General features: G+C 40.3%; 1 protein-coding gene across 2 annotated transcripts in view; it reads right to left on the minus strand.

The window, feature by feature from the left end:
* The window catches only part of ARMC2 (armadillo repeat containing 2), a 58,939-nt gene that overhangs the window by 17,404 nt on the left and 19,733 nt on the right, over positions 1-21,802 (minus strand). For both annotated transcript variants that reach the window (XR_006414404.1, XM_044426834.1), the window contains exons 8-12: positions 19,949-20,032; positions 18,858-19,033; positions 9,067-9,169; positions 7,598-7,818; positions 305-450 (exon numbers count right to left, since the gene is read on the minus strand). Coding sequence is in view for 1 of the 2 variants with exons in the window: in XM_044426834.1 (XP_044282769.1) it covers positions 305-450; positions 7,598-7,818; positions 9,067-9,169; positions 18,858-19,033; positions 19,949-20,032 (730 nt within the window). In the remaining variant the exon portion in view is untranslated. The remainder of the gene's footprint in view (positions 1-304; positions 451-7,597; positions 7,819-9,066; positions 9,170-18,857; positions 19,034-19,948; positions 20,033-21,802) is intronic.

Below are 21,802 nucleotides of genomic sequence, written 5' to 3' on the forward strand. Positions count from 1 at the left end.
AAGTCCAGCTATGTTCATGGTACTTGTTGACTATTGTAGGACCAGAGTCTGTTTCTGTGTATAAAGATATATATGGCTTAGACTGTAAAAAAGAAAGTAAACCCACTAAAAGAAAATCCAGAATAATCCCAGTATTAAAACAGCACATTTACATTAGGCAGTGGCACAAAATACTTCAAAAGGCAAACGAACTACGAGCATCTACATAGGGCCACAGACTAAAGAAAGAAGTAGTTGCTGAACAAGCAAAACATTAGCAGCAGCAGCAACCACACACATTATAATTTAAGAATTTGATAGCTACCTGAATATTCTGGCCACATTGGTACATATATCTTTGTCACTTATACGTTTCTCCAACATCAGACAAAGCTCTGGAATTGCTCCATAGTCCAGGAGTTTGCACCTTGACTGAGGCAAATCAACCAGGTTTCGCAAAGTGGCAGTGAGCTGAGGGAAAAAAAATCTGAATGTTATCATGAATCACAGTCACTTTTGAAAATATAACAATATTAGATCTAGCTGATACCAGTTCTATGAGACCCTTGAAACAGAAAATAGTATGTCTTATTTAAACTCTGGACTACGAAACAATGATACAGGCTTAATTTCTAAAAACAGGTCATCGCTTTCCTATTTTAAAAGCAGGAGAACCTTTTACCAAAAATAAAAGGAGAACTTTTATTCCTCTTCAAGAAGTAACTCTGTTTGCTTCCCCTTCTGCCAATTGCTTAGTGTTTCTTCACTACTGCATACACTAGTGACAATCCTTTCCTTTATAGCCAAAGTACTAGAATGATCATATAGCCCCAGTTTACCAAAACATATTTTAATTGGGTTTCAACCAAGGCTTAGAACTGAAACTTCATTGGCCAGGAAAGAGAGAGAGTGCAACCCAGTTGCTTTTTCTGGATCTCTCATTGTTCAATACCATCAACTATGATATCTTTCTGGAATGATTTTGTAGAATGGGAGTTCAGGACACTATTTGGGAATAGATCTACTTTTACCTTGCTAGGAGGGTGCAGAGGTCTCATTAATATGATAAAAATATTCTGCTTTTTTCCTTTCCACCAGATACAGCTAACAGAGGGCTGCCCTGTGCAGGTAGTTTAGAAATGTTGGCTGGTCAGAATGCAGGAGCACAGCTTGAATCCCAGACTAGCTACATGACAAAGATTTAACTAGGACTTTAAGAACTCAACTGGTACTTGTTTCTGGCCTAAATTCAAGGTGCTGGTTTTAACATTTGAGGTGCTATATAGCCTGGATCCAACCTGCTTCTAAATGTACTTCCCCATACTTTGAGATCAAGTCATGAGATCTTGTGAATGCCATCAACTGTCAGAAGTAGAGATTACTTTCTACTAGCAGTATAGGCTTTTTAATAGTAACGCTATTAAATAGTAACTTCCCATATATGCATCTTCAGATCAGTATACTCTATGGGACTCAATCATCCTATTATGAATGACCATGATTGCTACCACTACCACCACCACCACCACCATTATTAACCAACAATAGAAAAAGAGAGATTCTGGAAGAACTAAGAATATTTTGTCAGCAGACAGACCTTTGGTGTGTAAGTGACCAACTGCTGGGACTGCTTTCATTTTTCCTCTACAATGTTATTACATGTTGATTGTTTTCTATTATTATTTTTACATTTCACCGTACATACAAATATTCTAACTACTATGCTCAGAATAAGGAAGGCACATATCACAGTATACATAACAAGACGTATGCCAATCAGAGCAAGGCTGTTGATATTGAGATAAGAAGTAGCAATTAGTAAAACAAAAACAAAACAAAAAAAACAGCTTTCTATACTCTGGATGTCTTCTTCATAACTAAACCAATGCACAGTAATAACCTCACCTTTTCAACAAGTGATAACCTGAGATATGAAGGGTGGCAGGTAAAAGAAGGTTTAAATGCAATCATTTTTAAATGTCATTTTGGATTAGAGTGCATCGACCAAGAGTGCTCTGAAAGCCCCATTGCACAGGACTGCTGATTGTTTTCTAAGATGGGATGGAAGTGTTTGGGAGGAAAATGCCTGCTTCAATCTGCTACTATGTGGGAATGTCACATGTACAAATCCTACTACTATGAGGATGACAGCAAGAAGAAAGAATTTTAGTATTACTTAGTTCCCACTATTCTATTTTATATAATGCAAACAAAAATGAAACATAAATTAATAAAATGCAAGTAATTAACTTTTTCTTTTGCTGACTAAAGAATAGAATAGATTTTAGAAAAAATAAGCTGTTTTTGCTACCAATAAATACAGTAGGAGTTCTAGTTATTTTGCTAGACTTTCATTAACTGTTGTTTTAGATGAGATTAAATGTCTTATGTTATCATCAGATGACTAGTCACAATTATGTCTTTAGATATGGATACATATTTCTAAGTTTCAGATTCAGGTAATTTATTAAATGAATAGAGTAGGAAATTTTTCAGTTATTAATATTCCAAGCCAGAGGTTTGAAGTAATGCATGCTACAGCTGATCTAGTAAAACAGTAAAGATTAAGGATGTTTTCCCTAATCTCTAGATACATAAAACCCTCTTTATTAAACTGGAACATCTCAATAAAAATGCAAACAGTAAAATTACTTAAGATAGGCCAAGTTGTCATCTCAGACCAGATTCTTTTTGTTTAAAATATGTATCTCACAACCATTAAAAATGCCACGTGAAGTCTTTTTCAGATACATATGAAAAAACCCAAAGATGTTATGTACCATAATGGTAATATTGCTTACTCCAACATTAACCCAAACAACCTGAAAGTTCCTATGAAATACAATATAAGCAAAATAAAGATTGCTCTGATGAGAACACCTCTAATGATGTCTAGTGTTCTTCATCACTACACTGTCATAAAGCCCCTTTAAAAGTGGTCTCTGAGTTCCATCTTTGCCAATAACCAAGCCCCAATTCCTATGTTTCATCATCAGCCATACTAGCATGAGAGCTTTCTCATTCACTATTACCTCTAAATAGGACATTCATCTTGCATCTCTTTGCATCACTGATTCTCTATCCCTTTTCTAATCTCCTTTGAAAATTGCCTGTCTACTAGCTTGCTTTTGCCTTTAATAATAGAACAGAGTGAGGGGAGACAAAACATTGATTCGATTTATCATTTTTTCACTAACTCGGTGAAGGAGTTGTAGGGCCAGCTAGACAGGCGCAGCTGAGTAGTTTCAATGTGTGGGTAAGGGGGTGGTATAGAGAGGAGGGTTTGTTAGGCACTGGGAAACAATTTATGACAAGCTGGGCCTGTACAGAAGGGAAAGGCTCCACTTGAACCAAAATGGAGTGAGAAAGCCGGAACATAATATTAACAGGGATGGCAGAGCAGCTTTCATATTCAATCTTGAAACCACTGACATTTATCATTCTATTTGTCACAACTGGTTATGGGTAAATAAGCAGGAACAATTCATTACACTGCAACTTGCATTATCAATCCTGTGTAATTTTTTTTGCCATACGATAAGAATATTGTCTGGTTCAAGGAAAGGGCAAACTCAGAAAGCTGCATGAACAAGACTGCGTTGTGGTTTGATGCTGCTTTACCAGCAAGGTTCTGGTATGGTAAGTTTTTAACTTTTGTTAAATGATCCTGAAATCTTGATAATATCCATGTTTTAATATAATAAGCAAAACAAATACAATACAGAATTAAATTCAATCTAGCAGTTTCAGTCATAGCTATTGCAAGGAACAGAAACTGGCAAGAGGAGTCACAACTGGGAATTCTTTATTGAACATTCTCAGGCCATGTAATAAGTAATCTCCCTTAATGTTCCTAATAACATAGTCGTCACTCTTAGACTATGATCATTATAGATCATTATATGTATATTCAGTCTCTTAAATGTATACATTTTATGTAACTATTTATAAGATAGTATCATTTTAAAATGTATTTTTGTTACATTGGGCTATACAAAACTACTTAATAAAATATTTTGTATCCTACTGTTTATGCACTGTAAGCTGACCAACTGTTGCTCTAGACTCTGCACAATGATTCTAAATATTTTGTGGACCACTCTTCCATTGTTCTTTTTGGCCTCCCGCAAGCTGCACTTATATCTACAAATGCTTTACTGTTAGAGGGCACAGCATTTATTTACAAATATGGAGGACCCAAGTACAAAAAAGGCACATGCATAATAGACATGTTACTTAATGCTTTTTAAAGAAGTGTTTTATTAAGGAAAACGTTTCTTAATAAAACTGCTTGGGACAGATTTTCTACAATTTAAGGAGATCCAAACTTTACCTATAGAGTGTGACAGCACACTGAGGATTGGTTCAGCTGATCATCTAAATAAAAAACAAGCCAGAGAAAGTCTTTACGTTGTCGATAAACTAATATTGTACCATTTTTATACATGTATGCAGTTAAAATATTTTTCAAAGGCACTCTTTATCAGGCCTTCACATATGAAAGCAATAACTAATACTAAAATTGAGAAATGACATGAGCTGAACAAATTTCCAACTGAGTGGTATAAAACATTTTCTAATTTTTTAGTTTCCAAGCTTTATCATCTGTATAATTTCATTTTTACATGAATTCACTTTCATCAATATCTAATAATGCTTATATTAGTGTAATTCTTAATGGAAATCATAGTTACTGTGATTATTACCAACCCGTTTCATTAATCAGTATCAACATCTACAATAAAATATTAACTGAACTTCTGGCTGACAGATTACAACAAATTACTAAATTATGCCCATTGGATCAAATGGGATTCAGCAAAGACAGACAGAAATCTTATCTCAGACTTGGCTGTTGATCTGATTGCTTTAATTATAGATAAAACAGATAGTGCTACCATTTTTTCTGTGGATGTAGATAATGTTTTGAGAACATTCACTGGAAATTTATTTCGGCTATATGGAAAAATTTTGGTTTTCCTGCAGAATTCCAGAAATGAGTTAAAATTGAAATTCAGTCCTAAAGTCAGAAACAATTACTTTTTCTTACTTAGGAGAGGTACCAGACAGGGATGTTCCATTTCTCCATTGATATTTATGTTTGGAAACCCTGGCATGAGGTATCTGATTAGATGTTGATATTTATGAATTTGTGCATAATAGTTTAGCATTTAAACTTACTTTTTATGTGAACAGTTTTCTATTGTTTATCTTGGAATTCAAGTTATATGTTCCAGTTTTGATGCAGATGATTAATAATTTTGAATATTTATCTGGCTATTCCATTAACTGGTCAATGTCTGATCATCAACTGAAGAGTCTATATGTCTTAGTAAGCTAATTAATTAGCAATTTCAATTGGCAATTTTTGCCCAGAGTTCATCCCTCATTTGGGAATACTTAACCCTACAATATATTTCAAGTGATTAAGTTAATTTCAAGTCAATTAATGAGTAATTTCTAGTAAGGTGATTACTGACATGGGGCATCTTAAGCCAGTGGAATAGGGTAAATACATTTAATGTAATGCCTAAATTATTTATGTTTTACATGGTGTATCTCTATTTATTTCCAAAAACGTAATGCTTTGTTTCCTGTGAGGTTGCACTTTGCCATGAACATCCATGAAAATGATGCAAGTTGAGATTTTATTGTAAGACATCTAAAGAATCCATTGTTACTAGTGGGTAACATATAAATTTAAAAATTAATTCATATAAATAACTAGGGTAGAATTGGCTTCCCAATCTTTCATTATATCATTGAGTCTGTTTGTTTGTTTGCATGTTTAAAACTTTTTGGACTATCCCTTTCTGTAGTCTCGGGAAGGTTTAACAATAAGACAAAATAAAACACGGCATCCCAATCAAATTCTTAACTAGACAACAATAAAACCCATAATTAAACACAGTCAACCCTTAAAACATTGAGAAAAAAAATTAGCCTGGCACTGAAAAGAATAAAGTGATGGGGTCAGGCGAACCTCTCTGGGGAGCGTATTCCACAATCACTGATCTCCTTCAAGGAGGGCTCCCGGTGAAGGGCCTCTGCTCCAGATCTTAAGGGGCAGGCAGGCACATATGGAAGGAGACACTCCTTCAGGTAACCAGGTCCTAAGCTGTTTAGGGCTTTATAGGTCATCACCAGCACCTTAAATTGGGCCCAGACTTCAACTGGTAGCCAGTGTACGTGTTAAAGGACCAGCGTTATATGTCTTCAAGGGCAGTCCCACATAGGGCGCATTACAGTAGTCCAATCGGGAAGTTAGCAGTGCATGGGTCACCATTGCCAGGCACTGCTCATCCAGATTCATCAGCTGAATCTGAAGGAAAGCGCTCCTTGCCACAGCCGTCACCTGGGATTCCAGGGACAGCTCCAGACCGAGGAGCACTCCCAAACTGCACACCCTGTCGTTTAGAGGGAGTGCAACCCCATCCAGAACAGGGTTGGAAACACTTATCCAGGAAGCTAAACCACCTACCAGCAGGACCTTCATCTTGTCTGGATTAAGCTTCAATTTATTGGCCCTCATCCAGTCCATCACCCCAGCCAGGCACTGGTTCAGGACATTCAGTGCCTCACTTGGATTAGATGTAAAAGAGAGTTAGAGCTGGGTGTCATCAGTGAATTGATGACTCCGCAGCCCAAACAAGATGACCTCTCCCAGTGGTTTCATGTAGATGTTAAAAAGCATGGAGGATAAAATGGAACCCCGAGGAACTCCATGGCAAAGCTGCCATGGCAGAGAGTCACAATCCCCCTAGCACCACCTTCTGGAATCAGCCAGCCAAGCAGGGGTGGAACCACCACAAACATACATTATGTTTATTCCAGAAATAAGAAATGTTTTGAATATATTGGGCACCATGACATCAGTAAGGATTCGACTAAATTGGCAATTGTTGGAAGTGCACCACAAAGAATGCTTCTCTTACTCATCTTTTGGCAATGCCCAATAGCTGCTTCCTTTTTGGAGAGGGTAATAATTTGGATAACACTTGTGGTGAAAAGTTCTTTAATATTTATGGACAGCTGTATAGTTCTCAACCATCTACCCATCTCTTGGAACAAATCACAAGGTCAACATAAATGGATTTTTCATGCCTTTTTGACAGCTAAAAGACTAATATTGCATACTCTGGAAGGCCAAACAGCTACCTGAAATAACACAATGGGTGGAGAACTTGAAACTTCTGATTAGGTGGCTTTTAGGTACAATTTACAAATGGACAAATGTGGCTACCTAGGCTGCCTTTGTTGAAGTCTATGCATAATAACCTTTAACTATATGAGTATGTCTTATCATACATAAAACATAAGGGAATACATAGTGTAGATATATTCATTGTAATAGACTCACTCAAATCTCATGTATTTTTATACTTTGATTTCAAAACTAATAAAATTATCAAAATACATTTATGAAGTTAATTCTTGTATGCAGAATCCAGTGAAAGTTAATTTAAAGAAACTATGTCCCACTGAAATAATATTTACAGTTTGATCACTAATATTAGTGTCATTTTAATGAAATAATTTAATTATTTTTATAATTACTTTAGCAACATTCAGACTGTCCATGAATAATATTTTATTGAAATAAAAGCTTAACTCTGACCTGGACCAAGAGGTGCCCTGAACTGGAAAACTGAGCATCATTTTCATTAATTTTATTTATCTCGTTCATTAGCTGTAGAAGTATCTCAACAGTTCCCTTGCTGACCATCTCATTAATGAGATTTGCATTTCCAGATATGAATTTTATTGCACCCATGCAATAAAGAAACGCCTCAGTATTTGCCTGCAAGTCTTCAGCTCTCAGAATTTCAAGCAGAGAATCTGTTGCGAAAAATATGAATACTAATATGAATGTTTTTGTCTGGTGCCATTTCTCTTCATAACATTATAAAACAATATTCACTGCACTTTAAGTTGAAGTGTTTTAGGGACCTTAATATAATTAGCTATATTCAATGCAGTGTGAGCACAAGAACACTTACACATTGGAGATATCTTCTCCTTTCTTTCCCACAATGAAAAGCAACTCCTAAGCTCTAGAACTAGCCCAGGATATGCGATGAAAAGGTGCAGCATTAGGAGGAATTGGTTGGAGGAATCCTGAGATAATGGAATTCTTATGAATAGAGGTTTTTAAATTCCAAATTTCCTTAATTTGCTACTCCAGCTAGGGCTTCCTGCCCTACATTTCAAAACCCAGTTCTGAGGTGCATAGGGGGACTTTCCTGGAAAGAGTGGGAATTCACTTTATGCAAACATCCTTGTGTGAGAGAAGCATAAAATTGCTCCCAGTAAAAGCTACAAGATATAGAAGTAAATTAGCAAGGGTCTGCTTTCTTATAATAGTTTGAAATGTGCTTATTCTGCACATTTCTTATCAGGGAACTTGTAATAATATTAAAAAATGATAGATGGCAGTGTGTTTCAGAATTTTAGTACCCCATAATAAAAACTATATTCCATTTTAGTTTTAAAAGTAACATGCTTTTGTGACAGTGGAAACCAACTGTGACTATGGTTCTCTCTCTGTTACTTTCATGTCCTATTTTCAAGAGCCATCCAATGAGTTCAGAAAAGGAGTACATTTCAGAATGCACATGTGCAAGACTGTAAGTGCCTGTTCCGTTCCCATGAGATCAAGCATTTTGTGTTTCTGACTACCTCACATTAATGATATTTTCCAGTTTCAAGACAGTAGGATAGATAGATAGTATAGAAAGAATAATATAGGGCCATTTTCCCCTACCCCTCATGCTATGTATAAGGCACTAAAGTTCAAAATATTTAAATCAAATATTTGGGGCTTTTCCTCTATCCTTGAAGCATTAAAGACAAGACATACATAGTGCAAGAGATGCAGCAAAAACACAACTGTTTGTAGAAACTTAAATGGTTTTATGCTTAGGATCTAATGAAACAAAGGGGTTTAAAACCAAAGTATTGTTGAAAATCATGTTGGCATTAGTACTTTATTTCTACAGTGCCCCCCTTTCACTTATCTGTTAGTCATATATTTTCCCCTGTAAATTACAAAAGATAAATTATGGAAGATAGAAATAGAGTACATACCCAATATTCTGTCACTTTGAATGAGGTAATCATTTTTTTCATTTCTGCTTATTTTAAATACCAATTTGCAAACATTAAGCAGATTCTTTCCACTCACTTTCAGCTGCAAAGAAGAGTGGTAAAAGAGAATAAAAACAATGTCAATAAAATCACTACATTAGATCATCTAGATACTTATTCATGAACAGGTACTTAATTGAACTGCTCAATAGAATCTCAAGGTTGTAAAATGTATTTGCTCAATCCTAATGAAGTTCTTCAAGGACTGGGATAAAATCATACTGATTTTACTGGGATAAAATCATACTGATTCGTATACATACTGAGATTTCATACAAGAAAACTCTTTTCATGCAGAGCTTTAACTGAGAAAAGCAGGTTGCTTACCTGTAACTAATGTTCTTAGAGTGGCCATCTGTGCATTCACACATATGGGTGCTGCACCTGCACAGTGCCTAGGCCGGAAGATTAGAAAGCTAACAGTTTTTAGTGGGAAAACTCCGCTCCCCTCCCCCTCAGTGGTATAACTAGAGCAGAGTGTCCACCATTTTACTCAGTCTTGAAGACTGAACGTTCGCCCTCTAGAGGTTGAGAATAAAATCAACAACAAGCATCATCATATCCCAACAGTACCGATGAAAATTAGAGTACGGTACCAAGAGAAAAAACATCCACTCACCGACACCAAGTGGGGCCGGCGGGTGGGTTGTGTGAATGCACAGATGGCCACTCGAAGAACATCAGTTACAGGTAAGCAACCTGCTTTTCTTCGTCGTGGCCTCTGTGCATCGTACATATGAGTGATTCGCAAGCTTACCAAACTCAGAGGAGGGAGGTGTTGTCAGCGAAGAACAGATGAAAGAACAGCTCTGTCGAAAGAGTAGTCCTGCCTGGCACGTACATCAAGCCGATAATGCTTGGCGAAGGTACACAGACCAGCCCACGTTGCAGCTCTGCAGATATCCTGAAGCGGAACCCCTGCGGCAAAGGCGGACGAAGTTGCTACTGCTCGTGTGGAGTGACCTCTTGGAGAGACAGGTAAGTCTATTTTCGATAGCTGGTAAGCCAGGACTATAGTCTGGACGATCCAATTAGAAAGTCTTTGAGCTGTGATCGGCGATCCCTTGTCACGCTCGGAGTACTTAACAAAAAGTCTATTAGTACTATGGAAAGATTCAGTACGGGATCTGTAAAAGGCCAAGCAATGGCGAACATCAAGCGTGTGTAGAGCACGTTCTATCGGATTCGAAGGCGATGGAAAGAACGCCGGCAAAACAATGTCTTGACCCAAGTGGAATGGCGTAGCCACTTTAGGGCGAAAGGAAAAATCCATCCAAAGAACGACTTTTTCCTTATGGAAATTCAGAAATGGTGGGTCTATGTGAAGAGCACAAATTTCACTAGCTCTCCGAGCTGATGTTACTGCTACGAGGAAGGCCGTTTTCCACGACACGAGGCGTAGGTCCACAGTTGACAAAGGCTTGAACGGTGGCTTGGTAAGCACCTGGAGTACTACAGAAAGGCTTCATGTTGACATAGCAGGGCGGATAGACGGATGTAAGTTCTGTAGTCCCCTAATAAAGCGTCGAACCAGCGGTTGAGAGAAAACTGATAAGCCGTGGACAGCGCCATGATAATGGGATATGGCGGCTGCATAAACTTTGATGGATGATGGTCTAAGTCCCGAGTGACGCAGTTGCAAGAGAAATTGCAGAATATTGTCGACTGAAGCCATCCCAGGAAGAAAGGAATGGCACTCTGCAAAAGATGAGAATCTTTTCCATTTAGCCGCATAAGAGCAACGAGTGGACGGTCTCAATGAAGATTTGAGAATCGCCTGAATTTCTTGGTCAACAGGTGTCAGTACCGCAGCGATTGCTGTCGAATCTGAGGTAGGAGCTGTATGTACAGTCTGCTGAATAGAGTCCTCCGTAGAGTGAGGTGTCGTCGGTATCGACTCAGTGACATGGCTTAGTTGATCCGCCATGCCGTCAACTTCAGGGAGGTTATATCTGGATGCCGGATCGCTCCGTCTTGTTGTGTTAAAATGTGAGGAAGAGTTGGTAGGCGAAGAAACGTTCCTCTGGATAGTAGCAAAAGAGTGGCAAACCATGGTTGCCTCGGCTACCACAGAGTTACTAATATCCCTGTGGCGTTGTCTTGGGCTATTTTCGCCACCACTTTTGTTAGAAGTGGGATCGGAGGGAACGCATAAAAAGTCATGTTGTTCCAAGGGATCATAAGAGCATCCCCCATCGATCCCAATCCGATGCCCGCTCTGGAGCAGTACAGGGCACACACTCTGTTGTCCCGGGTGGCGAACAGGTCCATGTCTGGGTAACCCCACAAATGGAAAAGTTTCTCACAAATTTGTCTGTCCAACTCCCATTCGTGGGTTGTTGACATCTGTCTGCTTAACATATCTGCTTCGATGTTGTCGGTTCCTGCCAGGTGAACCGCCAGGAGCATTATGTTCCTTGGTATGCACCAGTCCCAAATGTCCATCGATAGGCGTGCTAAGGCTGGAGATTTTGTGCTGCCCTGCTTGTTGATATAGAAAACAGCAGGTATGTTGTCTGATGCAATCTGGACAACTTGACAACATAGCACAGTCTCAAAAGCCTTGAGGGCATTGAAAATTGCCAGAGGTTCGAGGAAGTTGATGTGCTTCCTTACTTCTCGTCAGTTCCAAGTACCTTGGACCCGAAGTGCCGAACATGCTGCACCCCATCCAAGGAGGGATGCGTCGGTGTACAGGGTTGTTGTTGGCTGAGGTGGTCGAAACGGGGAAGCGATAGACAGGTTGCCTGGGATGGTCCACCAAGTTAGAGTACGAAGGATTGCAAACGGCTTGGTGGCAGGATCCTGTTGCGGGTGAAACGCAGCGTTGAAAAACAGTTGTATGGGCCGCATACGCAGCCTGGCATACGGGACAATGGCAACTGCAGCAGCCATGTGCCCAAGTAGTCTCTGAATGGATATGGCTGGAACTGTTCTGTGCAGTCGGATTTGACGAATGTGGCTGCATAAGGCATCTTGACGTTCCGGAGGAAGAAAGGCTCTTTCCCGTGTAAAGTCGAGACGTGCCCTGATGAAGTCGATGATCTGCGTGGGAATAAGGGACGATTTCTCGCGGTTAATGCTCAGACCAAGAGCATCGAGTAGAGCGCAGGCACTTGTATAGCAGACAGAAGACCTTGTTTGGATTCCGAAACGATTAGCCAATCGTCTAAATACGGGTATATTTGCACTCTCCCTGTTCTTAAGTGTGCGCATACCGGTGCCATACACTTCGTAAAAACTCAAGGGGCGGTAGCCAAAAGGTAGAACATTGAACTTGAACAGATCGGACCTGACAGTAAAACGTAGGAAGCGTCTGTGCAAAGGATGGATAGAAATATGAAAATAGGCATCCTTCAAGTCCAATGAGGCGAACCAATCCTCCCTCTTCAGTAACGGAAAGATATTCTGTAAAGTGGTCATCCAAAACTTCCTTGGTTTGATGTACTTATTAAGAGTCCATAAGTCCAGAATCGGACGAAGACCATCGTCCCTTTTCAGGACCGTAAAATATCTGGAATAGAATCCATGCAATTCCTCCAAGCAGGATAATTGTCAAATCGCTCCCTTGAAAAGTAACTGGGAGACCTCGTCGCATAGCACCGATGAAGAAGGTGTAAAACAGATCAGGCTCGACAGAGGGACGACATCGAATTCTATCCTATATCCGAACTGAATGATAGGTAACACCCACCTATCAGATGTAATGGACTCCCAAATGGGGAGTCGGCCCTGGAGCCGGTCCCCAAAAGGGAGAAGGGAAGGTGGTGTTGGAAGAGAGAGGATGGTTCGCCCAGACCGTCAACGTGGGCGTTTATCGGCGTCGAAGCGTCGACGGCCTTGGGAGAAGTGCTGTTGCGGTTGCTGCCTCTGACGTTGCTGTTGTTGCTGATATTGCTGTCAAGGGTAGTATTGTTGATTCCGATAGGAGGGACGAGGCCACTGCCACTTACACTTTTGTTAAGGGAGCTCCATGCAGCATGCAGTCAGGCGTGATTCATGTATCGCCTTTAACTTGCAGTCGGTCTTCTGATGGAACAGACCGGTGCCATCAAATGGCATTTCTTCAATTCTGCGTTTCATTTCGTTGGGGAAATTACAGTTGCGCAGTCACGCATGTCGGCGTAAAGAGATGGCACTGACGAGAGCCCTTGAATTAGTGTCTACATGGTGCCTTGCAGTAGACTGTTGCACCGCCACCTGCATCGCTTCTTTAATGAAGACCCTGGCGAGGTCTGCTTGGTGTTCTGGAAGGGAGGAAGCAACGTTATCCAGCTTTTGCATGATGAAGTACTGGTAACGCACCAGTGTTACTTCGTAATTCGATATGCGTACGCCGAGCCCAGAGGCCACATAGACTCGGCGTGCAAGCATATCGATTTTCCTCCCTTCCTTGTCGCGAGGGGCAGTGTGTCCCCTGGACTCCCTGCCCTGGAAGGATTCAACCACGAGAGAGTTCGGTTTCGGGTGACGAAGCAAAAAAGGAATATTGTCGTCTCGAACTCTGTACATGGCCTCATACTGACGGGAGGTAGCTTGTAGTTGGGCTGGTGGATCCCAGGGCTGGACCATAGCCTGGCGAAGTGTAGTACTTAGCGGCAGGGCCAAGGATGTGGACTGCTCTCCCCGAATGATGTCGTAGAACCGATCTGTGGAAGGATCTGGCTGCTGATGAGCTTCGATCTCAAGAGACCGAACGAGGCAGGACATGAGCTCCGTAAAGGAGACATGTGGTTCGTCAGGTGAAGCAGGCCCTTGGGAGGTAATCGCAACATTGGGGGATGTCGAGTCGACCTCCAACTCATTGGAGTCTTCATCGTAGCGATGGCGGTCACTCGAGGAGGAGGTTTCATGAGAGGTTGGACGTCCTCTCTCCACACGCCTCAAGGTGGATGGTACGTCTCTCGGGACCAATAGTGATCTACGATCCTGAGGAAAGTAAGGATATGGCTGATAACCACCCCAGCTGGGGGGGGGGGGCACCATATCCAGACACCAACCAATCTTCATCCTGATGTTCGGGCAAATGGCTACAATGCCTGGGAGGCGATGGCAAAGCTACAGGCGGCTCAGTTGTGTGCATTGGTGTTGGAGAACGTTCCCTCGGTGGGGAGTCTCTAATCTCACCATCAGAGATGGACTCCCGAAGCGGCTCCTGCTGTTGTTGAGGTGGCACGCTCTCAGGCCGAATGATTGGCCTGGGGGATCTAGGCGGAGTCACCTGCATAGCAGATTGCAGGGCCAGTCCCGAGGGAGTTGGTACCGTGGCGGCCGTCGGTACCGAGAAGCCCGATGAGCCTGAGCCCTGGTGTTTGGGGTGGTCGGGTTTCTTGCTCTTGCGAGTGAGCTTGTCCGCCTTCTCCTTCCTCGGCTTCTTATGAGTAGAAGGTTTATCCAACCCAGTGTGTTTGTGCTTCTCCCGTTTCTTAGCTGGGGAGGAGCGGCGGAAGTAGAAGCAGGGCGCTTCGCAGGAGCGCTCGCAGTGGAGGAGGAGCGGCCGAAGAGGAACCAGGCTGTAAGAGCAGTTGGTCAGATTGCATTAAGGCCTGGTCCCAGAGTTGTTTTCGGAGACGATTCTCCCTATTCTTCCTCGCTTGCTTGGTCAACGCCAAGCAATGGCTGCATTTGTCAGTTCTATGCCCCTCACCAAGACAGAGGAGGCATAGATCATGTAGATCCGCAGGTGACGTTTTGGATCCACATTCGATGCATTTGCGGAATGCCGCTCGCTGCGCCATCACGAAAAGGAAGAAAGAGAAGACAGTATAGAGGGTAAGATTTTATACACACACACACACACACACACACACACACATATATATATATATATAGAGAGAGAGAGAGAGAGAGAGAGAGAGGGAGAGGGAGAGGGAGAGGGAGAGGGAGAGAGAGAAATGAAGGGATTTATGAAGATTTATGAAGAACTGGGAAGAGAAACAAACTTGGAGTAAGAGAAGAATAGTTTAAGAGGAGATAAGTGCAAAAGCGGACAAGGAACACAAAGATCTAAGCGAGGGACGAACAGGTACGAGGCACAGTGAACGGCGGTCGCAAAGACTGAGTAAAATGGCGGACACTCCACTCTATTTATACCACTGAAAGCGAGGGGAGCGGAGTTTTCCCGCCAAAAACCATTAGGTTTCTAATCTTCTGGCCTAGGCACTGCGCAGGTGCAGCACCCATATGTGTGATGCACAGAGGCCACGACGAAGAATTATAGTTGCAAACCTATAACCTACAATACAGCTTGGGAACCAGGATGGTAGCCACCCAGCTGCACTAATTGGTACAGATTTCTTATTGTAGACTAGTGGAATGTACTGGGTGACCCTACGGACAAGGGAGGCCTTCAGTCTTTATTCATCTAATCGCCTTCACAATTCCCTCGTGTACAGAGACACAAGTAGGGGTTCAGAATGGTATTGAGGAATACCACCAGACAGTGCTGGTTCTCCAATATATGCTTACCAGGGGGACAGTCCAATAGGGGGAAGGAGTTTCCACGCCACAGCAACAATCTATGATGGGAATTAATCAAGTGCAAGGGCTGCTTGAGGCAGAAAGTCTATAGTGAAGAACTCTATTTTAAATGGACCACATCAAAGATAGTGCATGAGGGGAGGAAGGAGCATGTGAATTCAAATCTTGTTCCTGACCTCCTGAACTATGGCAGCCTTTCCCTTCCTGGTAGCTTCTTGATGTGTTGGACTACAGCAGCCATCATCCCAAGCCAGTGCAGCAGGTTCGGGAAAGGTTGAAAGATGGTTCATTACATCTGAGCTTGCCCTCTGGCATTATTAGCCACAGAATTCTGGCAATCTCCTTTCCCATATGCTCTTGAAAAGAGATATTGATGTTCCTTCTTCCATTCATCCCACAAACATAGCTATTAGACATTAATGAGAACAGCTATTGATCATGAATTAAATTTTAAACAAAAAATAACTCAGGCATGGCACCAAATCAAAGGGCACAATTCAAACATGTTACACCATTTTAAAAATGTCATTATTTTCAGATGGAAGTTTTAAGCATGGCCTTAATCCTCCCATTGAAAACAACAGGACTTCAATTCAATCTGAACAGGCTACAGTATATATTTAACACATCCAGTGTTGCTCTAAAACAGAAAACCTACCATGAAGCATTTTCTACTTTTCATGAGCAGTGCTAAAAGTATAGAATCTAAAGGAAAACAAATAGAGGCTCATATTTATATTCATGTGAATATAGTGAATTAGTGCCCTGATTACATATCTATCAGGATATTCCTTTTCATTAACCACATCTGAAAGTGGTTCATGCAGGAGTATACTATACCCACAAAATGCAGTATAATGCAGAACTGCTTTATTTGTGTCCATGTTTTTAGAATATATTTCACTAAACATATTTCATATAAACATATTTCATATTTCACTAAACCACTTGCTAAGTAGTCAATGCTATTTTTAAAACTAGTGATATGTTATCACTGTGAATACTATCTTTTAAATACTACAAAGTTGTTGGATATTCTCCCCCCATGCCACCTTCCAGCATGTCTTAGGGTGTAATCCTTTGGCTTCTCAAAACAGGAAGACCAGAGGTTTATTTGAAGCCCCAGGATCAAGAGCTGCAGCTGGAACTCTGACCAGGGAAACCCCCACCCCACCCCCTGGTAGCCAGCTACAGATGAAATTATGAGTCCAAGGTCAGCAGTTTGCCCTGGAAGGGAAAAGGGGCATGCCAAGGGTAAAGAGGGAGGAAGCTGGGGTGATGCGTAGGCCACCTCCCCATTTGTGCCACTACATCTAGAGAGCAAAAAAGGCCATCTAAATGAAGTTCAGGTTACAAGACACTTGAATTGTTGCCACTGTGCTTCATCCCATGCATAAGTCTTCAAGTTCAGAGGCTTATATGCTTCAAACATGGAAGGTAATGGATAGAGCCATCATACTAAAAGACTTTTGCAGAACATGAAAGGGCAGATGCTGTCAATACATAAATCTCTGGTAAAAAATACATGACGTAGACTGGGTATCAGGTGATGGAAAACACTACACAGAAATCTTTAATATGGCTGCTAATAAAAAAACATAGGATTTCTATTTCAGATTTGTTTTAAAAAGTATGTTAAGCAGTAGATTATACTGTCAATTCAGTGGTTCTGTGCGTGGTCTCTATTTTTGAAAAGTAGCACAATTTTTGAATTCTTAATTATTATATTTGATTTCACTTAGCACATTTCTTTGGAGATATACTGGATTTGGAGATATACTGGATTAAGTGTTCATGTATTAAAGGCCAAATGGAGTCTAGCACTACTTTCCCAACATAAAGATAAAAAGGCCAGGCACACACCACAGCCTTTTATAGGATTATTCAGTTGGACAGCAAGACTTTGACCAAAGTCTGAAGCTAATCTAGGACCTGCAATTTCTCCATGGATAAGACTTTCTTATATTTAAATGGAGTGGATAGCACTGTACAAACACTGGGGCTTGGATGGAAGAAAAGCGCCATTTGAGTGAACAGGTAGAGCCTTGAAGGTCACCATCAAGTTCTTACAAATAATGAACAAAAATATTAGCAGATCCAGTCAGATCTCTCTTTTGAATGAAGACATTTACAACTATGATGCCTGCAAGTAAGTTTTATATTGTTGTCAAACTTATGTAATAAGGTCACATGGCATAATAACGACCAACAGCATTATTCAATGTACTTTACTGTGTTGATGACTGATTGCAAAAAAGTGCATTCCAAACACAATCAAGGAATTGCTTTAGAGATTAATTGTGGCTACAAAAGTAATCAAAGCTAAAAATAGGAAGAGCTGAAAGAAGCTTTCAGCCTCTGGTTAAATAGATATGGAACACTTTATAAGGGTCAAGTTGTAAAATACTGCTTTGTAACACACTGAACTTGTTAATTTTCTGGACAAGGAGGCATACTATGGATTCTAAAAATGAGTAAGCACTTTTTATACTGGTTTCTTCTGTTTTTTTCTCTCTTTTGGAAACGGATAGCTGTTGAGTTACAAATCCTGACATGTTATTCATGCTGCTGCCCCTTTGAAATATCTTAAATACACTTACTAAAAAGTAAATTGCATTGACTAAGTTAGGTTTCAAGTAAATGTATTTAGAGTCAGGTGAAAAGAGAAAACCACTTATAATGTCATGGTTACCTCTTCTGGGTGTAATTAGGCTTACTGTTACTTTAAAAAGTGCTTGACTGATCTCAAAGAATGTAAAATATACTGTATTTTGTCTACCATTTAGAAGTTAGTTTCCATCCTTTGGGATAAAATCCTACATACAGCCCCCTGGAAATATGGCCCATTGAACTCAGCAGAACTTCCTTTTGAGCAAACACAGATAGGATTGTGCTGCCAATCCCAATGATATACAGTCAAATATGAAGTGTTAAGGAAATTTAGATGTAATAGTTGATCAGCACATATTGATGAATCCTGTAAATTAGGCTGAATAGCTTATTTAGCAGTTATTTAAGCTCACTGAATTAACATGCAATTTCACACAACTACCAGGCTTCTACAACAGCCTTCCCTAAAACTGTGCCCTTTAGATGTTTTGGACTATAAATCCCAGCATACCTGTTACCTATGTTGGCTGCATATGAAAGGAGTTGAAGTCCAAAACTTGTGGAAGTATCGAGTTGGGGAAAGCTGATCTAGAACATATGAACTATCATGTTTCATCATATCACAATTAGACTTAACTTACTCCCAAAATAATTTTTGCTAGTTTCAGTCCAAGGGGATCTGAAGCAATGTCAACCAATTTGTATAAAGTCTTCAAAAACAATGTTCGCCTTTTACACTGCTTGCCAAGCATATTTCCCTCTTCCAAGGCTTGATAGAGAATTGTACAGGCATGACAAAGGCTTTCTACATTGTCCTCTAGTTGATACAGAAAAGAAAAAAGTGAAATTATCAAATATTTCGCAAAGCCACTGAGAAAAAACAAAAAACAGAAGTGAAAGAATAAACCTTAGAGACATCACAAAATATACAGTAAGAAAAACAGTGATTCTAAGCACCACTCAAACCAAAACCTTTCTTTAAGTGCTGCCAGATAACAAGGCAAAAAAAATTAACCACTACTTTAATACTGATTATATCCAGTGCTGTTTAGCTCCAGATGGCATGTTTGTTAGGAGCCAAGTATCTTTTCTAATGCAGAGTATACATGTTATATGTAGGCTACAGTGAATCACCTTTACAACAGTGCCTAAGTGAGTCTCTGTAATGGCTCCAAGATCTAAAGCGGCCAGTAGCAGCCAGTCACAGACTTTCAGTCCAACCTACCTCACAGGGTTGTTGTTGTGAGGGTAAGGTTGAGAGGAGAATTATGTAAGTCATCTTAACTTCTTTGAAGGAAAAAGATAGGATGATAAACATAATAAAAATAATGATAAGTCATTAATTCCTCATCCTAACTATTCCATAACCAAGGAAAACCCTCATGCAGGTAAACCAGGTCCCCAACTGAAGGCACCAGATTATTGTAAGAAGTATAACCTCAAACTCTGACATCAGGCCTGCTTGGTGCTGGAGATGATTCAAGTCCCTACTCCTGCATTACATAGTTAAACAGAGCTATGCATTAGGACTTCTTGCCCAAGGCACAAATATTTTTGCTTCAAAGAGGGAAGAGAAACAGAAATCACTGGACCATGCTTGGTAACAGTAAGCTATAACAACAAAAGACCATATATACTATTAATATGTACTGCTTCTTTGAAATGTATCTTAGTTATACCCACAAGTGGGTTTAAAAACCCAAACAGATTTTATTTAAAAAGCATTAAGTACCAGTTTCTAATTCATGTAAAATTGGTAAAATTTTCATATTCCAGTAGTTTTTTTCTTCTTCTGTCTCATTTGCTCTCAAATTTTCTGAAATTTAAAAAAATATATTATTATAAGACCACATATCAAAATTAATTTTTGAATACTTACAAAATAATGTATGGTAAAATGTATGACTCTGAAACTAATAATCTTTTAATATTTTCTAACTTACTTAGAAGGAAAATCATGACATAATCAAATGTACAGTATCTGCCTAACAAGCCAAAATTAAATGTTTCAGTTAAATCTCTTTAGGAATGTATTTTTATATCAGTAGCAGAAAACAAAACAATACTTAAGAGAGATTGACAAGTTGAATATATTTTTTTGTCTCAGTGGTTTATCAGTCATAACCACAGCTTTACATTCTAGTCACATAAATGACATTGGTCTGTACTTACTGGTTACTGTTTTTAGCAGGTAAATGCACGAGCCTTAGCAATACTAAGCACTAGAAAACCAAGCAATACCTACCTGTATGCCTACAGGTCAACTTCGTTTCAAAATAGTAGTGGAACTGATGCTCTACAGATGTTTTTGGCTAAAACTCCCAGCATGCCTGACCACCCTTACACCACACAATCACACAATCATAGAATAGTAGAGTTAGAAGGGGCCAAGAAGGCCATCTGATCCAACACCCTGCTCTTGCAGGTCACCAATTTACACTTCACACCGAAGTTCAAACATCTCAAAAGCACCAATTTAAGGAAGGCTGCATTAGCACATTGCTCTGGATCAGGTACAAAAACCTGGGAGGGGGTGAGACAGTGGCACCCAGGAATATACAGGATTATGCATTTTTGAATTAGGGCTATGTACAAAGTAGCAATGTGTTCGGAAATGGATTTGAGCGTGGAAAAACATTGGATTTCCTTGGCTTGTCTCTCTGGGCTCCAGACAGCTTTCTCTCTGCCTTAAATCCACCTCACACCAAGCATTTCTGAAGGCGTCTGGCAAGAAACAATTCCAGTTGCACAGCTGTAACTAGCAAGGGTGGTTTGTGTATGCAGCTGCTTGCCACTCGCACGCCCACTGTTCAAGCAGAGTTCCACTGCCCACCACCCATCACCTACATACCTGCGGTGCAAGCAGAGTTCTGCTTCCACATGTGACTTGCAAACTTTGCACACTTTGCACAAGAATTCAGTGCAAGGATAGGGCCTGCTACTATTTCTGATCATTTGTGGGCTTGATCTTGACTCAGTTCATTTCCCAGACCAGGGTCAAGCACAAGAAAGAAGTCCAGCAATCATAAGCAAGCCAGATTCTGGGGAGATATTCGCATCCCTAGTAGGAACTGCCAAACAGATTATCAGGGCTATCTGCTTTAACAGCTCGAACACCAAATTAATTTACTAGCCTTGCCCTCTCCTTATAAAGAATATACACTGAAAAAATAATTAACTACTTAAAGTTGGAAAAAATCTCACATTTAACATTGCAATGTAATCATACATTAATATGCTGTATTTACACGGAGAAAGATTTATTAACCATTTCAGTACAATAGTTGCCAGGGAATATGAGCAAGAAGGCACTTCTACAATCATGTCCAGCTTGTGGGCTTCTCAACAAGCATCTGGTCAACCAAGATGAGAACAGAATGATGGACTAGAGATTAGATCCGCAGGGCTCTCTTAAGCCAAGGAAAAGCAGAAAAACAGAAAACAGGCAGGTTCTTAGCAACGTAAAGTAGCTTGTCTACAAACAGGTTGGATGATTTGTACCCCAATTCCAAACAGAAACAGTTGTTGCCTGCACTGCTACCACACCATAATACTGTGTGATGATGTACTGATGTAACTGTTATGT

Source organism: Varanus komodoensis, unplaced genomic scaffold (genome assembly GCF_004798865.1).
Source record: "Varanus komodoensis strain SLA01 unplaced genomic scaffold, ASM479886v1 scaffold1, whole genome shotgun sequence".
In the NCBI taxonomy this organism is placed as follows: Eukaryota; Metazoa; Chordata; class Lepidosauria; order Squamata; family Varanidae; genus Varanus; species Varanus komodoensis.